Raw genomic sequence first — 24,849 nt, forward strand, 5'->3', positions numbered from 1 at the left:
GGAGAGGGCTGGACTGTGCCTGTCCCAGCAGAACTGCCCAGCAGGTGTCCCTCCAGCACCATGAGGGGACGGGCTGTCTGCTTCCCACCAGTGCAGTAGGGAACCACCTTCCTTAAGTGCAGTATTCCCCGTCTCTAAGTGCACTATTCCCATTCCTACCCAGGCAGGGATTCCATTTCCTGATTTCTGTTGCTAAGTTTTCAAGCCCACAGGCGCTCTGCACTCTCGGTGTTACCTTTGGTGATGCTGAGTGTGTTGTCACCACTTGCTACAAAATCGTAAAGTGCAACAAAGAGATTGGGGTCGCTCTCAGTGGCTCCAAGCAGGTTCTCCTTGGAGCTCCATCTGATGGCTTCGTTCAGTGCCTGGGGCTCGACGTCGCAGCCGTAGGGGCGGTGCAGGGCCTCTGAGGAAAGGACAGGAGAAACAATCACTTTGTGTACAGCTCGAATCATTTCCCTCCCTGAGTTGGAAGAGAACCACAAGGATCATCTAGTCCAACTCCTGGAGAAGGTGATTTAACTGCTATAAGCCAGACAGCAAGTTATGTATATAAAATTTCTATTTAATATTGATTATATATCTACACCTGTATTCAAAATTATTTAAGCTTTCATAGATTAAAAAATAGGTGCACAACTAAAAGCACTCTTTAAATTACATGAAATAGTGAAGAAAACCTTTAAATCACAAAATATTATTGTTTCTGTGGTGGACACAGCCTGGATCTGAAACCAACATTACAAATACAAGTAAGAGTGAATTATGACACAGATGAGATGTGTAAGTTGGGACAGTAACTGGTTCAGTATTAACAGGAATGACAGTGATTCGTAATACGTTTCAAGACTGTGCAAACAGAGGTGGAAAACTGACAGGAGCAGGGACAGAAGGCAGTATAGGTGATGCTGGGTTTTTAGCAGCAGCATTTCTGTTTTGTTGTTTCAATGGACAACTGATGCAAACTTGTCACTACAAGGGAGTGGGGGGAGGAATCAGACATGTTTTAGAAACAAAAGAAAGAAGTCCCTACAGTTCTTGTAATGATTAAAAGTAATCTAAATCCACAGGGTTTTAGGAAGAACTGTAGTAAGAAGCAAAACTGTGAACACTTCATGCTAGTGCTATGTCAAGACCATCACTGGCTTTCTAACTCATGGAGAGGTTTTCCAGGAACACGTAGTAGAGTAAATGTCAATATTAAGAAAAGAAAGAGTGATGGTGTGGTTTCATACATGAGGGCTACTCAAGAGAACAAAATAACATGAAGGCGTAAAGTTATATATACTTTTTCTGACAGCACAGATCTAAGTCCCTGTCCCAATATCTATTTCTGAATTCTCTAGTTGAACTTACTTAGAGAAATGTGTACTACAAAGAGATTTCATTAAATGCACTAAACATAAAAAGTTCTCTCTAAAAAAATCTGAGGCTTTCTTTGCTTTACAGTCATTGGTTTGGCTCATTTCTGATGGGCTGAGAAGTCAGGCTTGGGATGTTTTTAAGCAGACACTGCCAGAAAATGTGTGTGTGGCTACACCTAGCCCCTTCTCCACAGGCCCCTGAGATTTACACTCATGAGCAAAAGCTGGTCTATAAGGCACTTGGAAAAGGAACCAAGAGCTCAAATGCAGCACAAGTCAGGAAAACTGGGAAGTCAGCGAGACACAAAACAGGAAGAAGCCTGTGCCATGTAACAGGCACAGTAATATGCCAAATCTGTGTCAGAGGACAGAGCTCAAGCCTGAAAAATGAGGACTATGGGGGGTTTCCAGCCTATAATGTAATTTTTTAACTGTACTGTAGGTATATGAGAAAGTAAGTGGTTGAGGTTTGTTCTGTTTCCGTTTTTAGCTTAGCTAAGTGGTTTTTGACTGCATTTCTGGTAATTATTCAGAATTCTATTTCTTGCATAACCTGCTCATCTTGCAATTACTTAATAACCTAAAAGTAGCCTTCTGTCAAGGTTCTCCTAGCACAAAAAGAAGAGCCTACAGACTAAGGCACCAAAATGTCAGTTCCTTGATTGCACTGCCTGCAAATGCAATATTTACATACACTTCTTATTCCTAACTTTCAACTGCAATTAGTTTTACAAGATGTTAATCCATCAGACTGGAAGCTATCATGGAAAATAAGAAATCCCAATGCTCAGCCACCTACATTACAGCATGGCTGCCAACATCCCACTGTATTTTCTTGGGGCTGGATGTGTGCATACTCAGCTCCATGAAAGAACACCAGTTCCTAAATCCAGCTCTCTTCATAGAGTAAAATTGCTATTTAATTAAATAATACATTCTTATTCTCCTACAGTGACTTGTGTTATGAGTGCTTCAATGCTTTAAGCAAAATTAAATGTGCTGTATGAGAACCCTGACTTACACATCTCTGCTAGAGAGCAAACACAAAAGTAGGCAGTCTCCAAAAAATCCCCAACCTTTCAGCTCCAAAATAACTTAACGGTGTTAATTACATTCTTACTTTCAATTACCTATCTGTCAACCAGTGAAAGGCTTTAAACAAAAATATAGCATTTATTCTAAGTCAAAGCATCCTTTAAGTATCTTTCTCCAGCCAGAAAAGCTCACACACTGAGCCCCCAAGCCCTGCTCCACAGACAGCACAAAGTCAAGTGTTCATCTATGCACCCATGGATAGCCTGAAGCAGCCCAGGGCCAGCCCAGCCCCAGAGGTGCTGCAGCAAGCCCTGTGCCCAGCTGAGCCCACTGCAGGCAAGGTGAGGCCAGCAGAAATGCCACCTGGTCAGCACCAAGAGTTCTGCACACATGGAACTCTGTGGGGCTGTGCTGGACTGGCAGAGGGGAGTCAAAGCAGATGTGGGACTCCGACCACTTTCTTGGGAATGCCTGGGAGGCTGGCACAGGTTCTTAACACCCATTTGATGTACAAAAAAGCCAGCAGAAGTTAATGTTTGATGAGAAGCTTCAATCACTTAGCTACAGTGCTTACCTAAAAATCTTATTACCTAAAAATCAAATGCTTTTAAGAGTTCACGTCTCACTAACTTCCTTTACTTGTTAAAGTGACCTGAATGCTTAAATAACTGTAAAGGTTACCCAACACCTAAAGGGGTTTTTACCAGGATACAAAAGTATTTCTTGCAGATTATAATTCCTTAACAGCCCATGCTGTTCCATACAGAGTGGGATCTACACCATCCATCAGAAGAGAAATACGATCATAACCAAAGCATGTCACCAATGGTGCCACTCCAGCTGAACAGTTTGTGAGCTCAGTCCACAACAAAAGTCAGGAAATGAGCTGGGAAATTCCATTTTATATCAGCTCCTTCTCAAGGCTAACCATAAATCTTATATTATCACCTTCATTTCCTATGCAATGGAAAACTTACATCATCACTTAGTGAACAAGTAATACACAGTCACACAAGGAGGTTATGCTTCATCCATCTCCTTCCTTTTCTTTATTCCCACAATACAATCTGCCTCTCTCCGGATATGAAAGCTTTCCTATCCAGCCACCATGTAAGGGGTGCTTTGTCCCCCACCTTTGCTGCAAACACTCCAATTACCAATCTCTTTGGTCTCAGAGCAGGAGGTAGAACACTCTAAATTTTAAATTTCAGAGTCACATTAAGTGCTGAAATGGTCTCTATTTCTGAAATACTGCATAACTGCTTGTAGAAAAGAAGCATTTCACTAATCCTAAAATCCCAATAAAAGCTGACAATCTCACACCTGCCCGTGGCTGGCCTCATTCTACAAGACAAAGACAAACTTGAAAGGACCTCATCCTCCTTGAAGCACTTGGGAAAACACAGGAAAGGGACAGGACAGGATCACACCCCGAGCATCCTACCTGTGAAGCTCACACCGGGTTCAGAGGTGCCCTCGCTGAGGCAGCAGAGCAGTCTGCCCTCCTCGCCATAGCTGCTGGACTGGAAGAGGACTGTCCCCACACTCATGCTGTGCTCCCAGAGAGCAAAGAGGCTGCTTGGCACCACGAGGCTGAGCACAAGGGCTCCACACAAACCAGTCACTCCTCACAAGGCCGGGGGCCAAGGGGAAAGGAAACGCTGCTGGGCAGGCAGAGCGGAGACTGGGAAAATCGGACCCTGGGCTAACTGGTTATTAACTGGATGGGAGGGTGGAGCTTTCCAGGGACTGCTGAACACACAGAGGAAGTGGGGACTGGACTGCAAGTTGAAACAACTTTGAGATGAGCTGGAGAGACGGAGTTTTGTTCCACTACGAGTTAGGTAACAAAGTGTTTGGGAAGAAAGCAAACAGTTTCCTTGGAGAAATTCCTTTGCACAAATTACAAAACAGATCACCCATTAAGGGGACCGCCCAGATTGATTCACTTTTCCACTCCACATACCACTGCTGGAGCACTACATACAGGAATCAACAGGAAAGGATGTTGGTGAAAATCCACATCTTGAAGAGGTACAAACACTGAGCACATGAACACTTTTGGATGTGTCAGGAATTCAGAGACACAGAAAGCAAGGCCAGCACAGCGCACCCAGTATGAGCTGCACATTTGCTGATTAAATACTCACTTGAGACAGTTTCCACAAGAGCCCCATCAAATTACCTCTCAAAGCTCCCAGATTTGTTGATGAATTCTTTAAAAGCCCTGGTTTTCTAGTAGAGCTGCTTTGTGGCAGGATAGGCTCCTCCTGCCAGGCGGCCATGGAAGGGTTAACAAAACAGCATTCTCACACCTAGGAGGGTGGTGGGCCTGCAGAGGGGTATAAAAGGGAGCAGGGAAAGGGAAGTCTGTGGTTTAGGCTTTTGTAGGGGAGAGGAGTTGCTGCAGTCCAGAGAGGCAAGAACGCAGCACTTCCATAATCTGTGAACTTCACCGCTCTGTGAGAGGGGCAGCTGCACTCTGTGATGATGATTCAAACCAGACTCAAGGTAAGCAAGCGGGCTTATTCCAAACATCTGTGTTTTGTAAGGCTGTGAATGTAGAAAAAGTGTAAACAGAACTGTGGAGAGGCTGTAATGATGAGGAGTTGCCTTTCCCATATTGCTTCTGACTAATTTCCCCTGCAACCAATACCTGACATTTGTAGAAAACTAACTAGGCAAAGAATTAACTTAGGACACCTGAATACTGCTGTTCCTGAAGTTCTGACAAGTCCTTTTTCTTTCTCTTCCTCTTCCAAAACCAAGCTCAGTGAATCCTGCAGCATGCTACCCAGTGGTGAGAGGTTGAGACACCTTTACTTGAGAGCTCCTAGGCTTTCTCTCTTTTCCTCTTTGTTTTGATCCTTGCAGTTTACTGTTTTCTCAGCTTGCATTTGCTCCAAGTACTCTGAATTACACTGGCATTTGTACTAAGCTTAGCATATCTGTCAATACACAAAGAATAATCAGAATTTGTGGAGAAAGCCAGCATAGCTTCAGAAAGACATGGATGAGCTTTGTGACAATCACCCTTACCTAAAATGGTACCAGGAAAGGACAAGTTATGTATGAATTTGTGGCTAGATTAGTCTCAGCTGTGACAGTTACTAACCTTAGCTAAAATAACACATTTACTTCTCAGTTAAAGTACAAGGGATGAGTAATTGGTATTTCAAACAAAGAAGGATTAGCAGGAAGTTGAATTGGATTAATAACGTATTTTGCACATATCCCTACTTACCCCATCAATTTCAGCCTCTGTCAGAAGAGTCTGTAGCCAAAGCCTAATGGTTAGCTGGTGTGTTAAGAGCTCCTGATGGGAACCATGTAGTTGCCAGCAGTGGCATTATTGGTGAGAAACATTTTGACTGTAAGTCTCCTGCAGCAGAGTAATTTTGTGCCTACACTCTTTCCAGGCACCCTCCTGAAGGTGCTCTCCAGCAGAAAGGACACAGAGTACACAGCAGTTCATAAGGTCCTGTCAAATGCACCCAGCCAGAATAAAACCAAGCATCTTTCTGGCTTCTCTTCTAGATGGGCATTCTCTCTCTTAAAACTGATTTTCCTAGATAGGTATCTTACACAACAGGCCATCACTTTGACACCTGCATCCACCACATCTGCATCCTGTTCCTGTCCTCTTCACAGTAAGTGCATGACATAAAATCTTAATTCTGGTACACAACTTCCTCAGTGGAAGAATCCACCTTTCAGGCACAGCAGTTCTTCCCAGCTCTTTACCCTATTCCCTGTGGTGCCCTTCAAAGCTGTTTCCTGAGAGTGGTTACCCTTCCTGTACAACTTAAGTCATCCATTTAGAAGCATTTTTCTAGTTCTTCCAGCAGTGGGGGAAAGTTGAATAAAAGGAAATCTTGCTGACTATGCTACTTGGTAATGTATAGTTCAGGGAGCTTCTAAAAAACTTGCTATGAAAACTACTCTGAATTTCAATGTCTCTTAATCAAAGAAAAGAATGTGTTAATGAAAATGCAGCTCTGAAATTGATTTGGTGTTGTTTTCCACAGGCCAAAGTGACTGGCTTGTCAATGGAAGGAGAGAGGCAAGGAGGTTTATGGGGTAAATACTGGTTATTGCATACAGTCTTAATCTGATATACTATACTACAAAACTCACAGGGTGCAGACATGAGTGTATGTTTTTACATAAGGACAACTCAAACACAAAGCCACCAAGATCCCTGCATGTGCCACATATTTTACTTTCACTCTTGAGTCCTTAAACTAAACACCAATAAATTACCTATGATGCTGTTTTACAGACAGGCTCATTTTATTTGCTTACTTTTAAGACCACCAAAGAACAGGCATTGGTCATTAACTCATGGAAAGTAGAACATCAGGTACCTAATGAGTGCTGGTATAATTGCTATTTTCCACTGCATCTTCAAAACATACATCACATACAAAACATTACACCACTGGACCTTCAGATCTTTAACTGGCTTCTTAGTGGGAGGATTTCTGCCTTAATGAATACAAGGAAACAAAACTGATAACACAGCAGCAAGTGGGTTTCCTATTTTGCTGACACGATTGGAACAGTATCAAGTTCTACAGCAGCTTTGTTTCTGAAGCCAAGTCTCAGTGCTTCCTGCTGACCAAAAATACTCAAGACAAGCTACACACTGAAAAGCAACCAGTGCTGAACAGGCCAAGTTTCTGCTGTCTAACAATGTGGTAGTATTGAAGCAGACCTATGAACTTCCTTTACCCTGTAACAGACTGCAGCCTTTACCTAAATGGACCACCTAGACTTTTTGCTGACATCCATGTGGCCGTGCAAAACACTGGTTTAAAGGGCTCAGACAGCTCACATATGGCCTTGGTAAAATGCAGGCACTACCTAAATGCCATTCCTAGGTGTTTCTCTCCTGCAAGCAACCAGACTCTTAATAATGTGGTTTGCTAGAGCCAAGCACAGACCCATAGTTAGTCCTTGGGCCTCCCACAGAGTGGGGCAAGGTTTAAGTATTGTAAACAACCCACTGAGGAAAGCCAAGAAATACAGCTCCAAGCCAAGAACTCGGGATGGGCAAGGAGTAGGTTTCTATTTATGGTACCAGGCTGGGAGAGACAGAAAGGGAGGAGATTTCAGAGTCAGTGACAAAATTGCATCATGAACAGCTCACATCATATAAAAGGAAATATTTCAAGTTGGCAGCACTGTCATGCCTCAATTATCAAAATATATCTGACATAGACAAAAGTGATCTTTGGTTTCAGGTGATAAATACATGGAGAAAGAGTTCTCCAGATGTTTCATCCCTTGCAAACAGATTAATTTTGCAACATGATGAAGTGCTGATATAAAAGAGGGGTTAAAGTGGTGGATCTTTGCCTAGGAGAGGCCCTTCTTGGCTAGCTTAATACAAAAATCCAAGGGAAGACAAGGTTTTGGGATTTGGAGTTACTGAATCTAACTGGTAAAAGGAGAGAGAGATATTGATCTCCATGGATTTAGTTCCACCAATGTATGAAGAATTCAAGACATTGTCTGTCAATCAGAACATTACAATCTGTGTTAAGATTTTAGAAAAACTGCCTGTCTTCTGTTTCCCTGGTACCAGTTATCCCCTTCCTTTGTTATTAATGCAATCAGAGGTGTCCCTCAGCCCATTTCTTTGCTCAGATGTCAGTGACACATTTCACCCATTATCAACATAATGCAGTGCTTCCCTATTTCTTCCCCAACTAATTTCTGGTGAAGTAGCTTTTTGATGAATTGATGAATCCAGTATGAAATAAATCAAGATTAAACTCCCAAGCCTTCATTTGAAAATCTTCATTCCTTGAAACCAAGATGCATAAATTTCTTCATAGATCAAAGTGTAGGCTGTGACTGAACCATCCACAGCAGCATTTGGTAGCTCTACTGTTTTAAAAGAATTTTGAACTAGATGAAGTATTGATCATGTTCAGTACAATACTGTTAACCAAATAGTCTGTCTCTCATCACCTCTAAGATTTTTACAGAATCTGTCAGGAAAGCAATTCTGGTAAGTGCAGCCAGCAAAATGATGCAGGGGTTTAGAAGCATTTACAAAGCACTTTAGGGTGAGGGACCCATGTGAGCACAAGGGAGCTGGACCTAGCAGCTGTTAGAAGGTACAACAGATGGATCTTGGCAGAGGTGCTGGGAATGGTCAGAAGCACCAGACCAGACACAGTCCAAGCCTGACTTCTTTAAAGGGACCTCTGAGTGAGGAACCAAAACCCAACAGCACAGCAGATAAGGGAAAAACCTCTTCCTTTCCTGAAGAGAGATTTTAAACTTAATAAAAATTAAATACTAAGAGGTTCTTAGAAGAAAAAACTACAAATGTAACCCTTTTGCAAAATCATGAATACTGCATCCAAGTGTTTGTTCCCTTAATTCCCAAGGATTTGCTCAGCTCCTATAGAGGCAGTCAGCTTTGCTACTGCAAGAGTCTAGAAACAAGCAGAGAGCAGCAAGTGTAAATGCTCTGTATCACATACCTCCTTCCATTGAGTACTGAAGCTCCAGTCTATCTTCCTCTGAATGCTGCCCACAGCAGACAGCAACTACTCCCACAATGTCAGCTTTAGGAAAGGAGTGCTATGAAGGGACACAGATTTCGAAGGTAACTGGGAAAATGTAGATGAAAAGTGTTGTCTGACATTCTTCCTCTGTCCTGGCAAGTTCCAGTAAACCTCTCCAGTGTGAAGGGTGAGGAGGATTAGGTCACCCAGTCCTGCTCCAGGAAAGGTGGGATGGCCAAATACACGACAGCTTACAGCAAGTCATTTAGCACTTTTTTAAATCAGTACCTTGGGAGAGAAGTTGCTTAATGGGGATTACACTTCACTGCAACAGAATTCCTGGGGAGTTGCTACTACTGGCCACATCAAAGCCAGATATTATCTACTTCTAAGCAAATCAAATGGGTACTTATTTACTCACAGTGTAACACAAACACTTGAAGTAAGAGCTCTTCTGCAAAAAGGCTACTTGAGAAATCACAGCTCAGCCGATCCCTGAATAAACCAGAAATACCCACACTCACAAAGTCTAGCTGGAGAGAGGTTTATTTTGCAGCTGTAAAGCACTAACTGATCAGACCTTTGAGCTAACACGATATAAATGTCCAAGCTGCTTTCCCAGTGACATAATTACATCTTATTGGATACCTTACAGTATTAGGTACTCTCCTTAGACTCAGCACTTGGATCCACGACCACATTAAACTGTTTCTCAGCTGCCTTTTTGAAATTTATTTTTAGTCTTTTTAGTTAGAGGAAAAACTTGGAAGGAGAGGGTAGAGATTAACTCATTGACCTGTAATCTCAGGAGAGAAAGAAACTGTCAATCTAATAGTCCAAATCTGAGCTGATGTCACATCTTGAGGCCCAAGTATTTTTGCAAGTGCCTTGAGCAGGCAGCACTGCTTACCTTGTGGAGGATATTCGGAGGGCAGAGCTCCCCAGGTGAGCTGGTACAGCTTCAGTTTCCAGTACATGAGTTTAATTTGTTAATGGAATCCCAAAACGCTTGTTTAGCACAGATGCGATTTCTCAGTTCCATCCACCCACACTGAATATGCAGCAACTGCCAAGGCTACACAGTACTTCTGTTTTAAAAAAAAAAATTCTCCAGCTAAAAATAAATCACAAAACTCTCAACCTCATTTGTCAGCAACCAATATGCTGTTCAAACCATCGTCCACAGCCATTTTCTTCTCTTGAACAAAGAAGGGGGTTCCTTTTTAGAATATTTATTTCATTTGACTAAAATACCCTTGTGATCTTGCCTCCTTTGAAACACATTTGTCTTAGAAAACAAACAAGTGTTTCCTTTCCTCCAAGAAAAGCCGAGCTTTAGCGTGAATACTTGCCCAAAATTTGCATGCCGTGTTGTGAACTTCAGAACCAGGGAAAACTCCTAAGATGGAAAGCCCCTGACATCCAGCTGAGCCCTGGCTGAGGGAGGTTTAGTTGTCCTGCTCCTTCTCAGCCCTCTGGGCTGATTTCCTCTGGGGGGGGCAGCGGGAATGTGAAGTCAGAGGAACAAATCCACGGCACTAAACTTAGCTCTGGCTCAGAACCGCTTCTTGTTGGTGGAAGCCAGACACTTGTCATTGGCTCCACCGAGCAGACAAGGGGCTCCATTCACCAGCACCAGCCCAGCAGCTGCTCAGGGACCAGGGTAACACGAGCCCCAGCCTCTCCAGAGGGAGAATTCCAAGCCCAGCCTCTCCAGAGGGAGAATTCCGAGCCCAGCGCTGCCACAGCTTTGTAGTTTCAGGCTGTGTCACTGTGTTTGCTTTTCCAAATCTAACTGCAGTGTTTGGCCCCCACACATCTGAATTTAGTATTAAGTCAAGAATGTACTCACTGAAATAATGTCTTTGGAAAATCCTTCCTGGGTTATGGAAGAATTAATACAGCTTTGAAAGAAAAGAAGCCACTGTAAGACTCAGCAGGTTCAGTACTCCTAAAGGTACTTACAACTACAAAAGGTTTGACTTGCTGATGTAGAATTGAAATCAGTTTTATTACAAAGAAAGGTAACAGCAAGCAAATAGACAAAATTGTGCATAAGTTAAGAGGAGCTGGGTTGAAAATGTTTATATAATTTAATATGTTTGTAGTGGAGATTATTCAGTAGATCAGATATTTTAAGACAGAATAATAGAAGAAACAATAAATTTTTTTAATTACTTCAAAAAAGGTAAGACTAGCCAATGTATTGGCTAGTCTTGATGGAACTTTATGCAATTAAGATAGAAACACACATTTTATTTGTGTGCTACTAAAGATGCTTTACAAGTTTTTAGGGAGTACAGAACTTTTTGACTGGTAACATCAAAACTACAGAACATTTAAAGGAAGTTATGATAGGAAAAACAAGTCCTGCCCCTCATTTTTAGCAGAACGCTTAAAAATGTCAAAAGCAAGTCAGCCAGCTGACAACTGGGATTCTTCAGGCACACAACAACCACTGTCCTGGGTCACTTACAGCCCAGCATCCTGCCTGGCAAAAGGGTAATCACATTATTCCAGAATCCTTTCCAAGCCTCCAACATGTTGTACTCAAGGTGTTTCTGAGCCAGAGCTTGTGTTGTTTCAGTTACACTTCCTGACAGGCCTTATTTTGTCCAGCTGCTGTCTGAAGTATTGCAAACTAACCTCACACACAAACAAAATCCTGCTGCCACAGTACCAAGAGCTCACAGCACCTTGTAGAACAAAGAACAGGCTCTGACTGTTCAGGACATCTCCTAATTTCATTAGATGATCCTCAGTCTCTACAAGGCAAATCCCAAATGATCAGTACCTGTAGGTGCTTTCTTTGCTACTCATGATTTTTATAAGCCCTTATCTCATTCTACCTCAGCCACCTGTCCTCCAGGCTGAAGAGAGCCTGTAAATGCTGTCATGATATGTCTCACTACAGCTCAGAAATGGATTCCTGTTGTTACAGGGGCAGCTCAGACCTTAATACCTCACACACAAAGGCAGAACCATTTTCCTCTGTGTCCCACCTTCTACATGATCACACTGAATCCTGTTCTCCTTCTTCAACCTCCTGCAAGCAAGTTTATCACTTGCCATTTGCTTTCCTCTTCACATCATTTGTCATAGCTGCTTTTAATTCAAAAAAACCCAACAAACAGTTGAATTTAAGGAACGTTAGAAAGCTGAGTGAAAGTCAAACCCTGTTTGAGAGTTTCTTCATTTCTAGACCATAGTCACTAAAAAGCATTGAGGTCTTCTAACAAGGAATATTCTACAAGCAATGGTTGGTAGTGTATGGTCTGGTTAAGTCAGCAGATACTGCTATCCTAGGTGAGGAGCACTTAAAAAAAAAAAAGATGAAAATTACCTTGCAAATGAAAGTAGAAGTCTTTTAGTTAAAGAAAGCATCATTTGCTCTAGGGAGAAATAACCCAGGAGGAGGAAAACTTGACTGTCCCTGGATGCCAACAGAGCAAAACCATCCTGCAGATGATGTTTTCTCTACTAATTTGTTTTCAGAGCAGTAAAGAAAAGCAAACAAAGCACAACAGTGTGGAAATGAGTGACTTAATTCCCCAGACACATTAGGCCACATCTTTTGCCTAGGTTCATGACTGCCATTTCAAAAAGCAGAAATTGCATGGAAAATACTTAGATTAACCTTCAATTTGGCTAGCAAGGACAGAATCTGGTCTACAGACAAACAAACATCATAAAGGGGGCTAGTTCAAATTTCAGATTTATCTAACAATTTGTCAAAAGACAAATCCCCAAAAGAGCTGAGATCTGTTGCCAATTCACAATACTAACCTGAATACTAATGGTTTGTTTTTCTATACCACTGCCAACATCCCCTCCTGGTGCTGGGGAAATAGCAAAGAGGAAAACAATTGTTTGGAATTATCTAGGATGGTAATGGGCTGAGAGACAATATTGATTAAATTAAATCCTATTTTATTGATTTGGCACCACAACAACACTTGCTATACACCTGGAATAAGAAGAACCAGACAGTGTAAGGTATATTAAGAGTAAAGCTTTTCAAGAATGGATTATGAACAGCAATTTAATCACATGCAAAGATTAACAATGATGGGGAAGGCACCAATGCTGCCTTACCTCCTCAAAATGCATGGTATTCCAAACCCAAAACCTAGATAAGCGATCTTTTGGAGCAGTCAGTGATAAGGTTCAATAGAATGCTACTTCCCCTGATTTTACCCAAATCTATTCCTCTTCTGTTCTGGTTTTCATCCACTGTTTGGAGGTTTTTGAATAGAAATGCAAAATGACAAGGAAAGTATCTGCTGTATGCTAAAACAGATCCCCCAGCTAGAAAAAGCAAAAAACATTATTTCATTTCTGTCACTTGCTTGCCACACAATGACTTGCCTAATATTTCCTGTTCAGAGAATAAAACAACAACTTAGTATTGACACACTGAGGGAATAGGAGCCACTGGTGGTTATTTAAGGAGCTTTCCTCCCACTCAATAGCAGCATAGCTGTCTGAGACATCTCCCCGGCTGCCAGGACGGGTGGTATGACTGGGATGCTCACAGGATTGGCCATGGTATTGTCAGCTACTTTTAACTGGGGCCACTCAGCCTCTGCTACAGCTCCTGCCTTTGGGTGCCACCTCTCCCAGTGCTTAATTTAGTGTATTGACTATATATATCCTGAGGGAGGAAGGAAGAGGGAAAGGGCTGGAAATTCCCAGTGGGAGGTGTAACATCGTGGCTCACTCAGCAGTTGGTTTCCTCTTGCTCTGGAAAGCACTGGTTAGTTCCTAAACTGCATCCATCCACAACAGCAGTTTGGGTGGATTTTACTGGGCATAGTAAGATGCTTTTCCACAGAGCCAATAAAAGGCTCTGACAGAAGGACATTGCTACATTCACGGCAAGACTTTTGCCAGTTGTGCCGTACAGCTGGCTCCAGGGAGTTGCTTCATTTGGGAGTGTTGTTTTATGAAATATCCATTTGGAACTGAAATTGAGACCAAAGTCTGGCTGTGCCAACTTGCAGCATCCCCACATCTTCTGGTTTGAAAGGCCAAGAAAGGTCCCTTTCTCTTGTTCAATTGAGATATTTTCTTTTTTCTAATTCGACAGAGTTCCACCTCATTCCTTCTTCCTCCCACTCCACAGAAAAACATTCCCAGTTGTTGCTGGCCTGTATTGGCTGTCAGACAGCTGACTGCTTGGATTACACAGGGCTGTATTGTATCCCTGCAGGACCCAGCCACACAAAGTGGGATCAGGGCTCACGACTGGGCTCTACCAGCACACCAGGTGCTGTCTCGAAGTTGGAAATCCCAAGACAACAGGCAGTCCTCCATATGTTCCTCTCAAAACATTCTCTCTCGAGCCTCTCAAAGTACAAACCTACTCCAAATCAGCTACTCAAGCTACCAAAACTCATGGTGAACTTGTACTCACTCTGACTCAGCCTCTTACAGCAAAGGAATCCTGTCTTCTGTCTTTTGTCCAGGTACTGGAAATTAAAGCCACTCCAAAGCTTTTGGCAGCTTGGGAGACCTTTCAGTTTCATTTCTACTATTAAAAGCAGTGACCTATGGCAATCCTGTGTTTTGAAGATATTTAAATGACCATAGCTCTCCTCAATACAGTAGTTAGAAAGCAGAACATTAACCATCCCATGCAGATCCTGTTTCTAGCCAAGGGCTTCTCTACCCCATCCTTATGGACACCCCTTATTTACCACAAGCCAGTCAGTCACTGCCAGCTTCTGGAGATGACACTAAACCTGCCTTTCAGAGCAGTTCTCTTTTGGATTCCAAGCTGCTGTGACTGCTACTTAACTTGCAAATTTCTTTGGAAAAAGTACCCTTGAGGCAAACTCCAAGACATGCCTCAGCCCAGGAGCTGCTCCTTGGCAAGCCATGGAGCATCCAGAGGCAGATCCCATTAACTCCTGACTGAAAGCTGCTGTGCTTCAGGTTTAAAATGGGTTTTCAGCTTAGAAGGACTTTGCTTAGAAGAATCAGGAGCTAATTAATATTTGAAAGTTACTTGAAGGGTCTTTAGAATTAATGACGTGTTTCCTGTTCATCTACATCACTGCCAGAAACTGTCTTCTCACTATTTTCAAGCTACTTTAAGCACTTAAAAGTCAATATAACAGAGCTGCTGCTGCTTAGAAGTAACCTGGATAGGTCATAGAGCTGAGCAAGTGCCAAAACTGTCAAAAACAGCGAGGCAAGGAAATATGGACTTACTGCTGCTTTGGGAGCTAAGTCTCTTAAGTCTAAAATAAACCACACATGCATAACCATGTTAAATTTTTAAAAAGCTTGTATGATCAGTCCCTGAAAAACTGACTCAAGAGCTGAAAACTGGAAGCACCCAGCACACACTAAGTTCTTCCAGCAAGGATGCTGAAGTTCCAGCAAGATGCATCAGCGGAGGCTGTGGGACCAACACCCCTTAAGGTCATGCTTTCATCATGAATAGTGCCCCAAAAAGGGAAAGCCTCTGAGCAGCACCCAAATCAATGACTGATATACAAAAAATGAGAGCCTGGAGAACATCCAGCAAGGACCTGCATAGAGCAAGATTTAGATATTTTTTTTTTCCCCTCTAAAAAGATCAGTGACTTAAACATACAGGGTCACACCTTGTGCTCTGACGCCAGAGACTGAGTAATGGCAAACATCAAATAGTTGTGAGCAAATGCAGCAAGTGGAATCAGCCCTCAGAAGGACTGACTAATCTGGGATGGTGTCAACATCAAACATGCCTGCTCAGTAAAACTTCCAATTGGGTCTAATGAAAATGCAAAGATTACCAGGGTAAGAACTTCATTCCTAATTACTACAAAACTAGACTAACAGATTCATTGGCAGAACCAGACTCTTTGGGCACAAATATTGGTCTCTTTTGTCAAGTTTCCATCCATTCTGCCTTATCACATTGCCATTCAGATGACCAGGATACAAGTAGGCTATATCCTGTAAAGAGGATCAGGAACTTCCTAGATCAACTTATGACTTCTCTCTCTCATAGGGGAAAGAAAAAAGCCAAAAACCAAAACAAACAAACAAAACAAAACAAAAACCCTGAAAAAACAAACAAAAAAACCAAAACAAGAAACCACAAAAAAAAAAAAAAAGAAAAAAGAAAAAACCACCAAAAAAACCAAACTATTCCTCTTATTTTGAAAATTCCTAGTCAATCTTTTAGAAATTATGTATTGTGAATACTGCAGGCAGATTATTTATAACAGACTTCATACAAGAGAGACATCCTGCAGAAGCAGGGTTGAAACTAAGTTACTCAAAATATATGGAGTCTAGTGATTCTGTTTCTAAAGCAAGGGTAGGGCAGCCTACATAATCACAGGTAAAATAGAATAACAGGGAAACTGACAGTCTAGGCTTTGTTTTTAGTGCATGAAGGTGGCTGCTGTAATCTAAGACAAATATATAAAATACAGGTTTTTCCTTTAAACTGATGAGGAAAAATAACCAGGTCTGGGTGTGGAGGACTCAAACCAGTTTTTGTGGGAGCTTTGCCAATGTCATAAGATCTGCAAGGGTGGTACCCTCCTCTCAAAGAAAAAACACAACTGGAAAAATCAGGCGGCGCAAAAACATGTGTAACTTGGGCAGGGGAAAAGAGGAAGGAGAACCCTGGTAGGGCACAGAAAACACTATGGTCCATATAAGCATTCTTTATTTTTAGAGGGATGTGGCAGGCTCAGATCACCAGAACTCCTCCCCTACAAAGACACAGCATTACCCTGACAACCTGAACTGGGATATGGAGCCCTTCCAACCATCACTAGACAATTATGAAAAGAAACACCTCCACCAACTCCTAACCCTAATTAAGATTCATAAACTGAACCTCCTGCAGCTGTTGAGATTCCTCTGCTGGTTTTGTCTGGAGCTTTGGGGTGGGGATCTTTGTGCAGACACATGTGCTAGCTGTGCAGCTGTCTCTGGAAGCAAGGACCAGGCATTCCTCCTCGCAATGAGGTGTGCAGGCACATTTTTTTCAGCTTTCAAGTTGCATGAGGGCTACCATACAAAGTTGAGAGGGCTCACCTGCCACCCACTGATTTTCTTTTAGTCAAAGGGCAGTCAGGAAACAGCAGCGTGGGTATTTCATCCCAGACTGTGAGGTTTTTCTAAATCCGGATCATTGCTTTCTAGATTTGCCTCAAGAGGCAATGATGTTTTCTCATTGAGGATATGAATTCTAGTAAGATTTATTTCTAAACCCTCGAGTAGGTAACCATCTCCCCTGCTCAGGTAACTAAACAGTGAGATCCAAGATTTTTGCTGAAATGTTTTATGAGCAATTAAAGGATGGAAGAGCAAGAGGATGTATTAAATCCCAGACTTCTGCTGGGGCTGTACCTGCTTTGTGACTCCTCTCACTGCTGCTAACCATGCTCTACCCAGCAGTAAATGCCTATTCTCAGACACATTAAATTCACAGCCTACACAACATTCTCAGTCAGGGCATGCTAATATTATGGCTTGATACTACACAGGATATTTTTGTAGCACTCGATATATCGAGTGTCTTGCAGTTTTGGTATTTTATTCCTTTGACAGCCCTACAGAGTAGTAGGATAAATTTGTCCTATGAAGGAGGTCTAAAGCAAAGCAAAAGTAATTTCCTAAATATCTGGAAGCTATGACAGAGCAGGACTCAAGTTGGTGTTGATCAGTGATCCTTCCTAAAGTGCAATACTCAGAGCTTTCATTACAAAACCTTCACACTATCTAATTAATAAATAACTCTTTCAATCAAAGTCATAAAAGACTCTGAAAACAGCTACTGTCCCAACTACTGATGTTGCCTAAACAAAAACTCCTACTCACACTAATGAAGTAAGATTAAAATAAATAGCTTTGAGTTCAAGCACCAAAAAAGGTAAAAAAAACCTGCCATGGGGCAAAGCATAATAGAAAGCCTCTACAGTCAAACTTGGAAAAAAGAACATGGGCCTGTGGAAAGGGTGTTGTATCCACAGTCCTGCTAGAGATGTGCTGCATAAACCATCTTGTGTGCTCATGCCTCACTTATCTGTGTGACAAAACAGTCTTCCTTTTATAAGCTGACTACTCTGCCAGTGCAGAAAAAAATTAAATAGCTAACTACTGTGGAAAATAGTTTTCCTAACTGCAGAGATTTTTACTCATGCCAGTATCTTCATATATATATAGAGAGAGACAGACAGACAGACAGAGAAATGGTACCTGCATAGGGAGAAACCATTTTCTCCAGCTCCTGCATGTCTGTATTCCTGGTTCTAGAGCTGACATCCTTTGTCAGCAAAGCCAAAGAATTTGGGAACAAACTAGGAGCACACAGTCAGACAGAAAGACATTGTGCATCACCTGCCTCATTTTCAGAATGGATATGGCTCCAAACAGGACACCAGCTGAGGAAGAATGCTAAATGCTCTGAGGAAAGGGAATTTTTCTTCCTACTTAGTCACCAGCATCAATTCCTGGACATTCAATTCAGTTTCCCCTTAAACCTCAAACACCCTCATTTCACACAGTATTGCCCATGGAATGACACTTGTTCCCAACACGTGTCTAATTTCTAAAAGCAGAAGAGCAATCCTTGGAGTTGCAGCCTTCACTTTGGTGTATGAAAACAGTAAATTCGATGTACTAAAGCCCACTTCCCTACTAACTGTGAGCAGAGATGTTGTTTGCCTAACAGCTTTTATTAGGTTTCAAAAATTACAAGCCCACCTCCATGCAGCTCAGGGGGTAACTGTGTGATGAAGAGTATCTTCCTGTGAGAGGACAAATGGATGGGAGGATGTAATAAACCGATGCCAAGGGTGAAATGCACCTAAGATCTCAACTTTGTAGCAAGTTAGGAGAGTTTGTAGGAGAATAAAAGGGCATCTACAGCATACCAGAAGTCATGCCTTTGCTACTGCATAACAGCATGCAAGACAGGAAGTCTGCCTGGGTTGCATTTTAAACAGGCTTTCGTATCTCCTTTGTAGAAGTCTGGTGTAGGACTGATTAATGTTTCAGCATGGCCTTTCACAGGCTTGTATTAATACATTACTTTTAGAAAAACACAAATGCATCCCAATTTAGTGTAACAACTCAGCACTCAATGGCTGTGTCAGGTGATTTTATTTTTTGGTAATTACCTGCCCTTAACACCAGGTTTGGGATCTCCTTGCAGAGATCCTGTTTCCCAGCCACCAGCCCAAGTGCATGAATGTTTCCTGCAATTCCCCTTGCACTGCTCTACTGCTGGGCAGCCAAAGACATTACAGTTCTGTCTCTGTTTCAATTCACTGTAGCTTCAGTCTCTTTATGGATATTTGAGAGATAACACTGAGCAAAGTGCAATGCTTTGAGATTCCTTTTCAAGCCCAACAATTAACACAAACATTACCCTTCCCTTGGACCTATTACCACGCCACAAATGTTTTGAAATACAGGCTAGAGCCACAACAAACACATTTCTCCAAAGCCTACAGGATGAGACAAGAATGTATGACTGCACATTTAATTTAGCCTGCAGACAGCTTTCCTGGGTTTGTTTGTGCCAAAATTAAGTCTAAACAGCTCCATAAACCAAGCAAGCATAATTGTAATTTTACAGATGAGAAGTGCACAGAAGCAATGACAAGTGATTCTTAATTTGAGTGCTCAGATTACCTAGCTAAAGTATCAGATTTAATGTCCTCCCATGCAGGAAAGCTGTCTGCATACTTGCACATAAACAAGTTGGGAAACTTCCCTTGCTGGCAGATGAAGTTAACTTAGGATAAAGCCCAACAGAAACAAAACAACTAAAAGGGAAACATCCAAGCTCTTAATGGCAAAAGCAAAATAAACATGTATTATTACATCTTAATACAGCCACATCTGCCTTTTGCTGTGTGGATCCTGCCTGCTTTCTTAACCCAACACTTACTTAAAGCACTGCACTGTAACACAGTAATGTTAAATAACACACCCCACTTTTCTTAGTGGAAAAAAAACCTTTCAGCAAGGGATAAATGAAGGCGTTGGAGCACCCCCTCGTGGCAGGCTGGAAATAGCGTTCGGCACGAGCAGCTGCGATCAATCCTTTTACCTCGCTGCCTGAAAATGTCAAAGTTTACACTGAGTCCCCACCTGGCACAGAGCAGGCACCAGGAGCCCAGCTGAGCTTTATTCCAGAGTCAGGCTGCACCTAGGAGCAGTTCCAGGCTTTGCCACCGAGCAGGAAATGAGAAGCAAGGTGTTTTATTGAGCAGAAATGCTTCTATGCACACAGAAAATGTCCCTGTGCTTCTGCTGTTAGGGTGCTTGTGTGTGGATGGAAAGAAAGACACGTGCCAAATGCCTGGTCCAAATTTAGCTCAACCCTTTGACACCAAAGTAGATGGAAGCTATACAGGCATATTCAAAAGAAGAATTTGAATTTCTGCACAAAACTACAGCCAACCTCAGCTTTGACAGACATAAGCCCTGTGGTCCATTTCAACTTTTTAAAGCACACCTGTATTTCTAACTAAGTGCAAGAATTACCACATAAACAATGACTCTGATCTCGAGGACACTGCCTTCTTTAAGTACATTTTACCTCTAAAGAACTCAGATGTATTTACTTATGATGACCTGAAAGTGAAAACATTTTCTAACAAAGAAGATGCAACAAGGATTCAACCTGCTGGACTTCTATCTCCTGGGATAGCCATGGCAGGCCAAGACACTCCAATCAGCATTTGGGCACCTAATGAGTTTGCAAATCAATCCTAAGGCATCTACAGCACCTCTGGAAGAAAAAAAAAAAAAGAAAAATGGGCTTGTTGTTCTGTAGTTCATATCAGATTCAAATTTATTAATTAGTAAAAAAAAAAAAATTAAATTATAGTTTCTTCTAACATGAAAAATCAGCTCCTTCCCCAATTCTATGTTGCAAACCTTATATCCCCAGGGTTAAGATCCTGAATTTAAAAAAAACTAAATATAACCAGAAACACCATCATTACAAAACCCTACCATTCTCCTATTTATTCTAAGGATCTTCTGTAGATAAAGCCTTTCTAATCTCATAAAGTACCTCTGCTTTCTCTATTTATTCCAATGTAAAATCATGTAAACCCAACAAACATAACACCAAACAACGAGCATACAATTGATGACTAGTGAAAAAGTATTTTGCTGTGCTTCAGTGAGTAATTAGGCCAGAGCACAGGTTTCACAGTGGTATTGATCACACAAGCTCTGCTCATCCCTCCCCAAGCTCAGACATCTCCCTGCCTCAGAAAAAGATGCCAAAACCTCCCCAAACCCTACTCATCTTCTGAGGCAGGAGAGGAGAGCACAGGAATCCTGCACAGAGGTGGCTCTCACTATTTTATTTTTAATTTATATTTTACTGCCACAAATGATAAAGCTCATCAGGCTTACTTGATGCCATCCAAGTCAGTGAAAAGCAGGTTTGAAAACAAACCAGAATTGAGAGATAGATCACAAAATGATCAAAGAACCCACTTTCAGAGCACCTGTTCAAGGTCCCACCTCCACCCCAGCCTTTATGCCTTGATTCAGCTGTCACTGGGAGAGCAACTTTACCAACACTGCTTATTAAAATCAACAATATTCCAAAGAGCACACAAAGGACACTCAGCAATTCACAGTTCAAGTTATAAAAACTTCCTATTTTAACTTTAGTATCCAGGAACTGAGCCTGAGAGCTGCCACTTACTAGACTGAAATTTTTTATAGATGAAAAAACTAAATTTGCAAGACAAAATGAACCACAAATCAGCTCTCAGACAATGGATGCTATTTCTTTTTCACCTGTACTGAAGGGAATGGTGAACATAGAAAAAGCTTTATAATTTAAACTTGTGTTTTAAGAAAAAATTACATTAAACACAAGCATTAAGTCCATGTTTATGCAGACCAGTCAGGCCTCTATAACCTTGAGTTCTGCTGCACCCAGTGACCTAATGGAGGAAGGAAGCTAGGTCACTATTCAAAACATCTTCAAGGTTATTCAGATTTCTTAGAGCGCATTTCCTTCTTCCTAGATGACCCAATTTATACAAATTTTTAAAAGATTGGCATAAAAAGGCTTTTTTACTGCTAAAGAGCAGCACACTTTCATTAATTGGCCAGTTTTGACAGATTGCTGGGTGGGAAATAACACTTTAAAATTTCTTTTTTTAAAAACCCTTTAAGGCTAATCTAAATAATCTTTCCAGTTTCCTTCTATTATTAAGCAATTTTTAGAAATACCATTACAGCTGTACCTTAGCTCTGCTCTTGGCTTTCCTAAGCAGCAACCCAAAATTGATATTCTCATCAGTTGTGCAGCCTCCCACAGGTTTTTGAATAGCAGCAGTAAAACTGAACAGTCTTGTTAACTCTGTGACATTGCTGGTTAGCAAAACCAACCCCGAGCAGCAAAGGTTTGGAAATCATCTTGAGAAACTGAGCTGCCCTTGCAGGCTAAGGAAGGCCTCACTATATTAATTGACACTCCAGTTTGGGTTTGAAGGGCTATCTTCACAACCCAGGGGGCTATGGAATTCAAATGTACAAGTATTTTGGTGTTTAGTCTAGAAAATAGATCTGTGCTCTGTAAACACCTTTTAGATCTCAGATATTTAGGGTTAAACGTAGGAGGTAATACCAATCTACTTGGATATGATAATATTTAAACAAGCTCCTACCCCAGGCCACGTTGGAGTGTACACAGATTTGTGATGGGGAAATGTCTCTCCACTTTGCAGTTCCTGTGGGCTTTGGTGTGTTTGCTGAGGAGCACCACTCTCTGCAGTTAACTTTTTGAAAAAAAAAACGAGTTTAACTGAAAACACAATCTGAAGAACAGGAGCACTTCATGATCTATGCTACATGCTCCAAAATGTATAATATTCATGTCATTTAGCCAATATTCCCACAATTTCTTTCAACCAGAGGCAAGCCTGAAACCTGTTGCAAAATTAGCCACAGTGCTGATCTCAGCTGAGATGATAACAAATAGGAATAGCCAAGACATGCTTGATGCTTTGCTGTTGGGATTATCACTAGAGAAACTAAGGAGAAATGGACATGGAAGTGCACAGGGTCACAAATCCAGAATGTTCTCATCCTCTTATCCTATAATTCAATTGCTAACTTGACCCAAAAGCAGTAGGAGACTGTTCCTATGCCTTTGCTACATATAGCTTATAACAAGAAGCAGTTACTTCCATTTCACCTCAATAGTAAACAATAAAATCAAGAAAACACCAAACAAATCAGGAAAGAGACCAAGATCCAACCCAGCAGCATTATAAATTAAAGGATGAGGCATGATGTCCTATAGAAAAATGAGTGTTCCTTCATTTAAGAGCTACTTTTCTTACATAACTGTAGTCCCACTTCTTGCATCACTATTGTCACAGAAAACTTTCAAATTAATGTAACTGAAGCTCCAAGTTTATTAATACATGCAGTTATTTTTAATTGAAGTCTCTTAGTAAGATTAAGATTCTAAGGTTAATGTTTGGCTATAAAAGAAGAGGAGGGGAAATTCTTGAAAAAGAAGTAAAGAAGTATGTTTAACAGAGCTCTAAAGAGCACAAGAAGGTTGAAATAAAACTAATTTAATTTTTAGTGAAGTACTTCTGTACATCTTTGTCTCTCCTTCAAAAAAGGCAAAGTTATTTCAGGTTTGTTTTTTTTTTAATTGTTCTGCTGATTAGCTGCTACTGAAAGCCACCTATTAAAAAGTTAATTTACACCCAGCTGCAGACAAGTAATCATAGTGAGAGATGCTCATGTCTCTACAGAGAGCCCACAAAGCACAGGCAACTTCCTAAGCAGATATGGGTAATAGAACTAAGCTTTGTTGTTGTGGTTTGCAGCGTTACCAACAGGAAGCCTCAATGGTTTTCTAAGTGTCACTTATTCCAGGGAGAACAATCTCTATGGGTAATACCAAGAAATACTTTAAAATAAAGTATTTCATAACCACAAAGCCAGAGAAATGTGAAGGATGATGCAGTAAGGTGAGAAAACCGTGACCTCAGACCCAGCAAGTCAATGCTGCTGCACCTCAGCACAAGTTTTCTTTCCTGCTGTGGGGAGGGAAAGAGGCTGCCAGTGGCCCAAACAACCATGAGAAGTATTTCTCTACCAGTCAATACCATGCTGAAGGCTGCTAAGAAGGAAACTCCACGCCTACATTGCAGATTCACCCACAAAGCCAGTCCTGAGGCCATTTGCACTGCAAGCCTTGTGTCACCCCTAATTACAGGCTGCTGGAAGCACTGCTAACGGACTGGGGATTGGGAGATCAGGTTGGAAACAGGATGCACCTGAGGCTTTGGTCTGTGATCATCCATCCATCCCTGGCCTTCACACAACCAGGTGAAAATGAGCTCTGCAAGCCACCACACAAAAATCAGCTTCCCCAGGCATCCCTACTGGAGTAAGTACAAAGTGCTGGTTCTTGGTTTGTATTAGTTGGATTTTGATAGTTTCTTATGACTGTAAATTAGCCAGCTGTCAGCAGTACTTAGAAGGCAGTTTATGGATAGTAAGTATCTTGGAAACATTAAGTTGTGACAACTAAGAGGAATGAGCTACAATAAATCATACTAAGGATTGTCTGGCTTTAGCTGTAAAACAAAGATCTACAAAGTACAGTTTGACTTGGGCAAGGACTGGCCTGCTTTAGAACAAACAAACATGATATATGCTGAAGTGGGTCACAGAGCAGGTCACTCCTCCTGAACACCACAGAAAACATGGTTTCAGGCTTACTGTCCCAGAATCCGTAATAAGCACCAGCCATAAAATATTCCTGAAGCCAAGCCTGCTAGAGCATCTCCAGGAGACAGTCCAACTCTCCCCACTCTAATTGTGAGCTGGTGATCCCAGTAGATTAAAAAAGGATGGTTTAAGACACTTGTAACAATTTGGTTGTGCGTCCCTGTTCATTTCCC

General features: G+C 41.6%; 1 protein-coding gene across 2 annotated transcripts in view; it reads right to left on the bottom strand.

The window, feature by feature from the left end:
• The window catches only part of ABL2 (ABL proto-oncogene 2, non-receptor tyrosine kinase), a 44,585-nt gene that overhangs the window by 14,527 nt on the left and 5,209 nt on the right, over positions 1-24,849 (bottom strand). For both annotated transcript variants that reach the window (XM_084211337.1, XM_084211336.1), the window contains exon 2: positions 236-406. In XM_084211337.1, the coding sequence (XP_084067463.1) occupies positions 236-406 (171 nt within the window). The remainder of the gene's footprint in view (positions 1-235; positions 407-24,849) is intronic.

Source organism: Fringilla coelebs, assembly GCF_963513975.1.
Source record: "Fringilla coelebs genome assembly, chromosome: 9".
Classification (NCBI taxonomy): domain Eukaryota; kingdom Metazoa; phylum Chordata; class Aves; order Passeriformes; family Fringillidae; genus Fringilla; species Fringilla coelebs.